This window comes from Mesoplodon mirus, assembly GCF_964341445.2.
Source record: "Mesoplodon mirus genome assembly, chromosome: 3".
Lineage (NCBI taxonomy): Eukaryota > Metazoa > Chordata > Mammalia > Artiodactyla > Ziphiidae > Mesoplodon > Mesoplodon mirus.
This window is the reverse complement of record NC_138978.1, coordinates 170,595,110-170,607,147: the sequence shown is the minus strand read 5'-3', so window position 1 is coordinate 170,607,147 and position 12,038 is coordinate 170,595,110. Positions and strand designations below refer to the sequence as shown.

General features: G+C 44.4%; 1 protein-coding gene across 1 annotated transcript in view; it reads left to right on the top strand.

Annotated features, from left to right (window-relative positions):
* FMO4 (flavin containing dimethylaniline monoxygenase 4) overlaps window positions 1-12,038 on the top strand; it is a 34,547-nt gene that overhangs the window by 5,653 nt on the left and 16,856 nt on the right. Inside the window, 3 exon segments of the mRNA XM_082616276.1 lie at window positions 279-467; window positions 1,096-1,258; window positions 11,717-11,859. Of these exon segments, the coding sequence (XP_082472402.1) occupies window positions 279-467; window positions 1,096-1,258; window positions 11,717-11,859 (495 nt within the window).

The window sequence follows — 12,038 nt, the reverse complement described above, 5'->3', positions numbered from 1 at the left end:
TAGACCATGGGCCCGTGTTCATGGAATTACTTAAGGGCAGTGTCATTCTTGGAGAGCCCTATTAAATGTTGTTAGCTTCTTTGTAGTTTGAGAAAGATACCGTATTTAACAATTCCAACCCCACCAATGATTTCTGATAACTATAGCATGGGGACCCAGTGCTAACTTTTCCAGGAACTCTTTGGAATTACACGTGGAATGCTAACTGCTGATGGTCTCTATTCTCTTCCTCCTTTCCCCCCGACCACCCCATCAAGCTAACTGTGCTTTCACCACAGGAAACTTCTAAAGATGGGATGCCTAGGGTCTACAAGTCATTAGTGACAAACGTCTGCAAAGAAATGTCATGTTACAGCGACTTCCCCTTCCAAGAAGATTATCCCAATTTCATGAAGCACGAAAAATTTTGGGACTACCTCCAAGAGTTTGCTGAGCACTTTGACCTTCTGAAATACATTCGGTTTAGAGTAAGATACCTTGGGTTATGGAAGGTTAATGAGTAGGGGCTGGCCCATTCACCAATCTGATGGAAATGGGATACTTAAGTAAACTTCTTCCTGACTTTCTCTATATATGAATAAGGCAGATAATAATCCTGCTGGGCATGTTTTACTCAAATAAGTCACTAAAATACTGAATTTCCTGGTTCTTCCTCTAAATCCAGACTCTCATTCAGGATAAAATTTAGAATGTTTTTGAGAGGAAAGGAAAAATGGATTTTGTTCATGAAACCCACTGGGAAGAAACGACTAGAAGTCTGAACCACAGATACTATAATGGGTCAAAACTCATTTTCCTAAATTTTTTCAACATTTGGTGTTTTAATTTATCTCCTTCTCACCAGGAATAAAAACTGAATGTTTCTTCCTTGCAGTGAAGGCATTCAGATGTTCTGGGTCCTAATCTATATGACCACTTTTGAGACTTTGCACAAGTTATTTAACTTCTCTAGGGAAAAGATAAGCCAATGTTAACAGACCTCCTATCGTGGGACTGACTTGGCCCACTTGAAATAACAGACACGGTTACCATACAGTCATTGTATGAGGTCCCAAGATGACTGATGGAAAGCGAGTGTTTGTCTTTTGCTTTCAGACCACAGTGTGCAGCGTAACAAAGCGTCCCGACTTCTCCGAAACTGGTCAGTGGGATGTTGTCACAGAGACAGAGGGGAAGCTGGACAGAGCGATCTTTGATGCTGTCATGGTTTGCACTGGACACTTCCTGAATCCCCATTTACCTTTGGAGTCATTTCCTGGTGAGTCATTTCTACCTGAAACCATGCCTACTCTTCTGGGTTCTTCTAGAAGTTACTGATTTGTCATTGGAAATAATTCCTCATGATTATAGACAACTTTATGTTTACCCTCGGAAATAATATGTACAAAATAACTTTGAAAGTTATAAAACACTATAGAGGTGTCAGATTTTATTATTTACTTATTAATATAAATGCTGACGTTATCATTTAAGTTTTATCATGCCTGTCTGATTCAAGCTCAGTGATCACATAAGGCTCAAAACTATCAGATCGGTCATGAAAAAAAATAGGCTTTGAATCTTGTCATTAAATTACAGGTCATTTGAATCAGGAGTGACCTGTAATTCAATAACTTAAAGGAAGTGAGAATACAAGGAAACTTGACAGAATTTTTTTTAAGAAATAGACCAGAGATAATACATACAAAGAAATATTGTCACCCTTCAAAATAGTCATCACAATAATAATCCATCCACCTCTTAAAAGAGGGCTATCCACACAAAGGAGTTTTAGAAATTCCCCTTTGGAAATGCTTTTGATCCAGTGGCACATTCTTTTTAATATGCTCACAATTGGCAAATCTCCATCTTTTGAAGTCAAGTGAGGATTACTAAAATGTAGTGAAGCTACTCTTCTTCCGTTACTCATAAGTGGCCCTAAAGGCAATTGAGGATGAAGTTCTGAAACTTCTTTTAGGAATTAAAAGAACCTTTAAGAAACGAAGATGTGAAGAAGAAAGTTTGCAAACCTTAGACAATAAAAAATGAAATATAAATCTTAAAACATAATCTCAAATTAACAAACTATTCTATTTTCAAAATGTGTTAGGGACCAAGGGAGAATTCAGTACATAATTTTACAAAGAAGCAATATTGTAAATGGTGGGTCAGCTTCAGGCTTGCTGCTAGTCTATGGGCTAAATACATAATCACATAGTACTAAAGGAATATATAACTGCCTCTATAACAATGTTTCCATGAGGAAATGTGTCACAAGTGTCAAAGAAGAGATGCTTTTGGAATTAAGTGTCTTGTCAGGTTTGAGGTGGCTAATCCTTTACTCCTAACTACCTTCAGTCCCACTGTGACTATAACTAAAGAACACTGCTGCAAAGGAGCAATCAGGAGCTGAGAGGTGATGATCTTTGTGGCAGCATGAAGTGTCCAGACTGGCAGAAGTGGTCCCAAGGAAAGAGACTGGCTAAACATAAACTAGAGTAGCAACATAGTTTTGGATCAGCTTGAGAGCAGACATTTCTACATACTTTAATGACCTCAGGGAGGTGGAGGAATAATTGTAGTAGAAATATTGAGGTGTCCCTTTCTTTTGCCCTAAAACCCAGATATGGGAGAAGGAAGAGACCCACACATGTAGATTTTAGAGACTCTCCCTGAGGGGGTCTTGGTTTATGACCAGACTTTGGAAGAATCTGTTATGGGGGACAGCAGGACAGATAATCCCAATTTCCTCTGTGTTTCCAGAGTGAGGTATCTTGGTGAGTGGATACCATGTAAGCTTTCCAGAAGTTCTGGTCAGTTCCCTGCAGGCCATGGCCCTGGATAAGTAGCATTTAGCATAATGGTTATGAACAAAGCTCTGGATCCAGACCCTGTGCTAGTTGCTTAATCTTGGATGAACATAACCTCTCTAAGCCTCAGCAAAGTGGAAATATAAGTTCCCATCTCAGAGTAGTGATGAGGATTAAATGAGATCATCCATGTAAAATACTTAGCATAGTACAGGGCACACAGTAAGCACTCTATAAACAATAGCTACTACTGTTATGAATCATTACCTTTTGTAAGCTATTATCCACCATCTGAGAATTGCTTGGAAGAACCTGCTTCCTAAGAAGCAGGTGCAACCCCCAGACGAAGAAGTATTTCTCCCTCTTAGTTAAGTTATAACCCCAGTTATAAGCCTCAGCAGCCATTCCATCTCAGAGTGCTGGATCCTCCCAGAGCCCATACAGGAGTCACGGGATGGGTGGCACAAAGTGCAGTTCTGCAGGTCACCCCTCTTCATTCTTCTCTCTCCCACACTCAGAAGTTTTGTAAACGTGACTCTCTAAACACACATCAGTTGTAATCATTAGTTACAGATTAGTGGTCGCAAATGCCTAATTATATTTGATCAATTATTAACAAATGTTCTTAAACTTTGTGAGCGTTGTGCATGGACTTCAAGCTTCTGGTCTTCCTTCTCCTAAGGTAGTTGCTAAGCATTTTTCAACACATAACGGTAGGGGAATAAGTATAAGATGAAGAAACCACAATAGCAAACTATTCCAGAGATATTTGCTGACAAGGCAAACTAGGTCCTGTGCCTCCTAGCAGACGCTTTTTTTTCTGAATTAGTAGTTTTGATTTACCAGATAGATTCCTTTGGGGCAGGGGAGGGGGCAAGGCATTATTGACATAATCATTGATTCAGAACTACCTATGCATTCCATACTTTTTCTTGGGTCCCCTGCTCAAATATGCAATTATGGAGAACCTGTTATTTGAAAAGCATTGTGTTAGGTACATACAAAAATCTATGAACCAAGGTTGAGCCCTCAGGAAGCTTCTCTCCAGCCAAACCTCAGTGAATGGGTTGAAGCCCCACTCTCTAATGCATCCGGGGCATGTGCTCTTCCCCCTTCTTGAAACCCTCTTAGGGCTTCGCTGTTCAAATTCCTAATTATCTTTCTAATGTCATTCTATGAAAAAAAAAATCACCTCCTCCAGGATGACTTCCCTGCCTCAGTCTAGGCTGATGCCCCATTGAAGGCATCGTAACACCTCCTGTTCTGGGGGGCAGCATAGTATCATGCTTGACAGCTGAGCCCAAAGACAGATGACCTGACTTCCCGTCAGGCTCTGCTACTTACTGTATGGCCTTGGGCAAGTTGCTTAACCTCTCTGTGCCTCCACTCTCAGCATTAGTAAAATCGCATCATAATATTGTTCACCCTATGGGGTTGTTGTGAGGTTTAAATTAATTAACATGTATAAAGTCCTTAAAAGAACTTGCTAGTAAGGTCTGAATAAGCGTTAGTTAGCTATTGTCTGTTTACCTATTTCTCACTTGAGGATGAACTCTTTAAGGGTAGAGACTGCCTTTTATTCTCACATCTCCTAAACCTAAAACCTGCAACAGTGCCTTGGGCTATACAATGTTGAAAGTACAGGTCATGTAATGTAGAGTTATTAACCAACTGTACTTTTTCTTGTAATGTCCCTGCAGGCCTCATCTGTGGGGCTTGTCCTTCTCCTGCCCTTGGTTGCAATTTCAGGCCATTCCCACCGCTTTTCTGCTCACTCTCAAATAATGAAAAGTCCTCCTCTGTCATCTTTTTTTTTTTTTTTGGCCGTGCCATGCAGCATGTAGGATCTTAGTTCCCTGACCAGGGATGGAACCCGTGCCCCCTGCAGTGGAAGCACAGAGTCCTAACCACTGGACTGCCAGGGAAGTCCCCCAACTTCTCATTTTTATGGCTGAAATGTTCTGTCTCGTGTAATAGTAAAAACTGGCAATTACCTGTATAACTACCTGTAATGATGAAGCTTCTCCCCTCCCCCAGCTGGCTCCTGCTTTGTGCTGACAGCCGCAGTGAGAAGAGATGGTGCGCTTGGCTGCTCCCTTCCTCTGCCAGTTCCTCCTCCAAACCTTTCACTCACCAGCTGCAGTCTCTGGCCCTTCCAGAACTGGAGTCAGGGCAAGGACAAGAAGAAGTAAGGGGGCAGGAAAAGTCTTTCTTGACTGGCACCAACCAGGTGCTAGTTCTCTCAGGCCTTGGGGGTGTTTAAGATCCATGCTTTGTGGGGTGCTTTCCTAGGCTCTGCTCCAGAGAGACGCCCCACGACTAGGGTTCCGTGCAGCTCCTGTTGCTACAGACCAAGCACTCTCAGACAGGCCACTTTACAAGTCCCTAAACCCTAGCTCCTTCCCAGGTCATTTCCATAGACTATCTATTAAGGTCTCATTGACAGTCCAGATGGCTACCTTGTACAAAGTCCCTTTAAATTGGCATCAGACAGGCTCTCTCCTACATGGCTTTCATCTGGTCCACATGAGACATGTATTCCACACTGTCAGCAGTAGATGAAAAACTTGCTACTGGTGCAGCCACCCCTTGCAGGCAGCTCCAGTCACAGCCTTGCAAGCATGGGTCACACACCAGTCTCTGTGCTGCAAAGACTCCAAGGGTCGAGGTCTCGCAGGGGTCTCCCAGAAGCCCCTCAAATATGGCTTCGTGTCAAGGAGACAAAAAAATGCAACAGCACTTTAAATCCTTTCCTGAAAGTCTCCAATTTCCAACCTCTGGCCACTTCGACTTCAATCCCTGAAAGTAAGTGAGAGGCAAAAGATCGCAAAACTGGTCTGCATACACCTTCTTTGCATATTCTGCCTAGTGGCTTTAGCACCTCCCTAGGACTGTGGCAACTATTTGTTGCCATATTTACTGCATTTCGTTTTCAGCTTTGGGGGCCTCAGCAGGCAAAGACTCCAATTAAAACATTGTGTTAGGGCTTCCCTGGTGGCGCAGTGGTTGAGAGTCCGCCTGCCGATGCAGGGGACACGGGTTCGTGCCCCGGTCCAGGAAGATCCCACATGCCGCGGAGCGGCTGGGCCCGTGAGCCATGGCCGCTGAGCCTGCGCGTCCGGAGCCTGTGCTCCGTAATGGGAGAGGCCACAACAGTGAGAGGCCGTGTACCGCCAAAAAAAAAAAAAAAAAAAAAAAAAAAAAATTTGTGTTATATATATAGTAGCTCTTCAATAAATGTTATTGAGTAAATGAATGAATCAGTGACTGGTAGGAGAATGATAGGTTCCAGGAGACAGTTTCATCTTTTTACATTAAAATTGCAAACGTACTTGAAGTATTGGGGTGAGAGGCTGAGGAACCCTCTAAAGTGCAGCGCCTCCCTTTCCGATTCATTGTCAGTGCTTCACCTCACCGGTCACGGAGTCTGAAGGTGGCTGGACCCATCGCTGTTTGTTTCCTCTGCCACCTCTCATTGCTGAAGCTGCTACCACCAACCCTTTGGAGCTAGTCCCCAACGAGGGTCCTCCTGCCCCATGCTGTTAGAGCCCAGAGACCAAATTTGGTTCAGAAGCAGAGGAAAGCTTTATTCTTTGATCAGAGAGTGGACAGGTGAGAGATCTGGCTCTAGAGCAGGCGCTCCCCAGGAGAGGACGCGGTGGGGCTGCTTTGCAGGGTTCTGTCAGCAGGGAGGGGGCAGAGACAGGCACAGGCTCACACTCCAGATGGAGGTTTGGACCCAGAGACTCTGCACGCAGCCCATCACCGCCACTGCCTTCAAGTGAGGGTCACGCACTGCGCTTCTGCACACTCCCCCGAGCTGAGGCGTCAGCGCAGCCATTTCACACTAGGAACTCAGGTCTGAAGGGCCGGGAGCGAGGCCTCTGCACGCAGCACCCTGTGAGCAAGTGACACTAGACTAAGCACAAAGGAAAAGACAAAAAGGTTCAACTTTATCTTATTACCCAGACTAGGCTCTGCTGGTGACAAATCCCTCCTCTCTTTTGTCCTGCTCCTCATTCTTGAGGGGCACTAGGGGGCACAGGTTCATCTTTTGTACCCCGGGAAGAGGACCAGACTTCTTCCCAGATGCCTTTAGGTGTGTTTGATGGTCACCAGGCCTCAACCCTAACTGTTTGTATTGCTGAGCGACCATCATTTATCTAACCCTTTGGAGACAAAGGACACCAGATAGTTTAAGATACATGGCCCAAATATTAGCAAGAGCAAGTTTTTCCTAAAAATGCAGGTATCTAGGCCTTTTGCCTGTAGGCAAACGTGCCCTGATATGGAGGCTTACTGCAGTGGCCTAAGTATCCCTGGTCACACTTTGTTGTTTTTTTGGAAGAAAAGCTTCAGGTCAGAGAGAGGTTCGCATGAGTCAGGGACCAGGTTGTCTCTCCGGAGGTAGGGTTTAGGGTCCTCTTCACTCAAGGGTGATGTGCCCACAGAGCGATCCCTGCAACGTCAGGGCAGAGTAGGTGGTTAGGGTCACCGGGTGGGGTCCGTTCCCCTTAGGACTGAGCTGGTCTTGCAGGCTGCTGGTTTTCCAGGTTTTTAGGTGTCCCCAGTCTCCTGGCCAGAATGGGTGGAGGGCCAGGTTGGTGGGTGCAGGCAGCACCTGGTTTCCATATTCCATGAAAGCTTTCATAGTTTCTCCTCCCTGGAGGGCACACTTGAGTTGTTCCATTTCAAGTTAAGGTGTCCCTCCTCTTGGGCTCGGGTAGTGGCTGTACCATAGATGAGTTCAAATGCACTTAACTTTCACTTATCCCTTGGGGTTAATCACATGCGGAGCAGGGCACTTGGAAGCAACTTAATCCAGTCTTCTTGACTTTCTGGACATAGCTTGGCTAAGGCCCATTTCAAAGTCTGATTGGAGCTTTCTACTCTCCCCAACAACTGAGGTCTCTAGGCTGAGTGCAAGGTCTGTCCACAGTGCTCGTTATCCCTTTCGTCACTTGAGACACAAATGCTGGACCATTATTACTTTGTAGGGAACCTGGAAGCCCAAACCTGGGAATTATTTCTGTTAGTAACATTTCTATACACCCATAGAAAGAGTCTACTAGCACCAAGAGATACCTGAAAATGCCAGGTACTCTCGCCATGCCAGTGAAATCAGTCTGCTAATCTTCCCCAGGATATGTCCCTCTGGTCTGAATGGGCCTTACCTGGGGGCCTCTAGGGGGTCTGGTGTTGGAGTTGTTCATTGTGCAGATGGGGCATGTCTCAACTATCCGACTGATTATACTTTTAATGCCAGGAGTTAACATGACCTCAACTAGCCAATTATACACCTGTAGTGAGTTCCTTGATGAGCCTCCCTGATGGCTTGACAAGCTGCAGTTTGGGTGAAGAAGCATTGCCCCTGTTCATTAACTAGCCAGCCATGGCCTCCTAGATCTCTATCGAAGCCCCATTTTCAGGCTCTGTTTAATCCTTCCTTTGTGCAGATTGAGGAATAATTGGATGGATCTGGCCTTTAAGGTATGAGGGGTAGTTGCCAAGTTACTGGTTCTAGGGCTGCCCTTTCAGCAGTTGCATTGGCCTTGTTGTTTCCCTTTATTACCTCTGCATCCTTCTCTTGGTGACCCCTACAATGAATCACTCACATTTTTTGGAAGCTGTACTGCTTCTAAGAGCTTCAGTATATTTAAGCCATGTTTCACCTGTTTATTCTCCACAGCAGGCATACTTCTTTCCTTCCAAATAGCCCTGTGTGTGAAGCATGGCATATCCTGGGAATCTGTGTAAAATCTTCCCTAAGACTCAGGTGAAGACTATCAGCTAGGCCTTTTGGGCAGAAGTCCCTGGGGGTAGGCTTCTTGCTTCTATGACTTAGGTCTGGGAGGTCACTGCCTATCCTGCCAGGATTTTTCCTTCTCTCATAAAACTGCTCCCATCTGTGAATCATTCCTCTTCGGTGTTTGGGAGAGGCTCAATTCCTAGGTCAAGGCGACTGGAATAGATCGTGTCTATGGCTTCTATATAATCATGCTCCAAGGGCCCTATTTCTGTGGGTAGCAGGGTAGCAGGATTTAGCCTGTGACAGTTTTTTTATGGTAACTACTGGGTTGTCTAAAGGCATAGCCTGAACTTGAATCGACTTTCTGGGGGTTAGCCATTCTGTTCCCTTAGAACTTAACTGAAGCCTGAACCCGGTGTGGAGTCCGTATAGTGATTGGCTGACCAAATGTTAACTTTTCAGCCTCCTTTAGCAGGGTTGTAGTAACTGCTATTGCTGGTAGACAAGGAGGCCATCCCTTAGCAGTTTGATCGAATTGTTTGGAGAAATAAGCAACCACCTGAGTAAGGGGTCCCATTTTTTGAGCTAATACCCCAAGGGCGATTCCCTTTCTTTTATGAATGTAAAGGTCAAAGGGTTTAGCTAAATTTTGGAGGGCCAGGAGAGAAGTCTGAAGTAACTGCTTTTTCAGTTCTTCAAAGGCCCCTTCACATTCTGAATTCCATTCAAAAGGATCATTATCTTTTCTTTTCAACTTTTCATACAGAGTCCCAGCTATTAAACCATAGCTAGGGATCCAGATGTGGCAAAACCTGGCCATCCCCAGGAAACCCCTAAGCTGTCTTTTAGTTTTAGGAGGGGTGAGGCAGCAAATGACTTCTTTCCTTTCCTGGGGTATGCTTCTCTTGCCTTCTGTGAGAATGAAGCCTAGGTAGGTCACCCTAGTTTGTGGTGTTTGACCCTTTTTCTTGGATACCTTACATCCTTTATCTGCTAGGTTGTTCAGGGTGGTTACAGTATTTTTTTCAGAGGCCTCCTTAGTAAGGCTGGCAATCAGAATTTCGTCTACATACTCGAGGAGGGTTCCCTCCTCCAGATGTAGATCTTTTAGGTCTTTAGCTAAAGTTTCCCCAAAGATGGTGGGAGAATTTTTGAACCCTTGAGGCGGGACTGTCCAGCAGTATTGTTGTTTTTGCTGCATGTTTGGGTCCTGCCACGCAAAAGCAAAAATTTCTTGTGGCTCTGTGGTTAATGGAATACAGAGGAAGACATCTTTTAAATCTGAAACAGAGCCCCAGGTCCTGGTGGACGGTAGAGCGGCCAGCAGGGTGTAGGATTAGACACTACTGGGTGTATATCTTCAGTGGCTTCATTGACCGCCCTGAGGTCCTGTACCATCTGCTATTTCCCATTGGGTTTCTTTACAGGGGGAATGGAGGTATTACAGGCTGACTGACATGGTCTAATAAGGCCCTGGTCAGTTAGGCCCTGTGACATGGGCAGTTCCCAACAAGACCTCCCAGCAGAATGGGTACTGTTTTCTATTGGGCCATGTATGTACAGATTTTAGATGGACTATCATGGGACTGGCTCCTACAGCTCATCCCACCCATCTCTGGGCCCAGACCTCAGCATTTATTCCAGGGAGATCAACTTGCTCTGTCTGGGGAGGTTTGTCCTCAGCCATTAACATTATCATCTTGTGCCCTTTGTCTAAGGGGACACCAGTCTCCAATTTGTCTCCCATTAGGTGTATAGTAGCTCCCAAGATACCTCTTCCTAGCAGAGGTATGGGGCACTCGGGAACATGCAGGAAGGAATGGGTGAGCCTATGTTTGTCCAGTTTACATTCTGATGGTTCTGTGAATGCCCGTTCTTGGACCTTCCCTGAGACCCCCCATAATTTTACAACTCTTGTGACTGAGTTTACCTGATCTGGTGTTCAGAACTGAGTAAGTGGCATGAGTGTCAACTAAGAATTCAACAGGCTTTCCCCGCATGTCCAATATTAGCTGGGGCTCCTAGGGGTCAATTGGTGTGCCAGCTTAGCAGCCCCCTGGCCCCATCATTCTTCATCTATCTGGCATTCCCTTCCAATGACTCAGGGTGGGTGGTAGTATAGATTCAGAGGCATTTCCTGAATGCACTTCTGCATGTGGTCTGCTGAGCTGAAGTGTCAGGCACAGCCATTTCACACTAGGAACTCTGGTCTGAAATGCTGGGTATAAGGCCTCTTCACATGGTATCCTATGAGCAGGTGAAACTAGACTAAGTACAAAGGAAAAGAAAAAGGTTAAACTTTATTACCCAGATTCTACTTTTATTTCTTGGGAATTGTTAATGGACTTTGCCAGTGACACAGCCATCACTGTAAATAGCTCTGCTTCCACTGTTACTGCCATTCTTAGTTTATATGAATCCATGATTTATGTCTGTTATTTATGCCAAGGAGATAATTACCAAAAAAAAACATCAAGAGGGGAAATATTTGGTAGCCCTTTTCATATATAGTATATCAATATCGTAATAGTGATACTTCCATTGACAGAGTGTTAGGACCTTGAAAGATCAGTCAGAAATACAAATATAAATAACAAAAGAATAAAGTATAAATAAGCATACAGTATAATAAGGCATTAAGCGTATAATAAGTCACAAAGTAAAATAAGCATGAAGTAACAAGCCTAAATCACAAGAATAATTACTTTATTTACATGAGAACATGCCACACAATTTCTTTTTGTAAAAAAGAAAATTTCTTAATTCAATTTGTAAACATGTTATATACATAAATCACATTCTGATAGACTATATCTATGGGGTAAAATTACATGCATCAACAGTCTACTTCTTGTCTAGGATGTTCAGGTCATGCATGAGATGTTTCTTATTATTGTCTGCAGTAAGCTTGACTTCCCTAAGTAATTGCTTTAAAACGGAACACGCATGAAATATAAGTTCTCCTGTGTTTTTAACAAGGCATGTTGTACTAAATCAGTATCTGGGCTTACAGCATCCAGTGGGATAGGGGATGAGATGATACTGGTTCTACTGCCTGCAATTGGGAGCAAGAACAAAGGGCTGCCGTATTTCTGGGACTTCCCTTTTCCCACAGACCCTATGCCTGCCAACGAAGGGGTTACAACTCTAGATATTTCTGATCCCTCTGTCCCTTCAGGAATCCATAAGTTTAAAGGCCAGATCCTGCACAGTCAAGAGTACAAGATCCCAACAGGCTTTCAGGACCAACGCGTCTTAGTGATCGGTCTTGGGAACACTGGAGGAGACATTGCAGTGGAGCTCAGTCGAACCGCAGCTCAGGTACACCATCTCTGAATCTGCACTCCCACTCCCAGCATCATTTCTGGTGTCTGGAGAGTGGTATTCAAGATTATAAAACACACCGGCCAATCGCTAAATTATGTGGACACAGGGTGAGTGAAAAAAAAATCTTGAAAATCCTTAAAGCCTCTCGTAACGCACGCTTTACAGAACTGAAC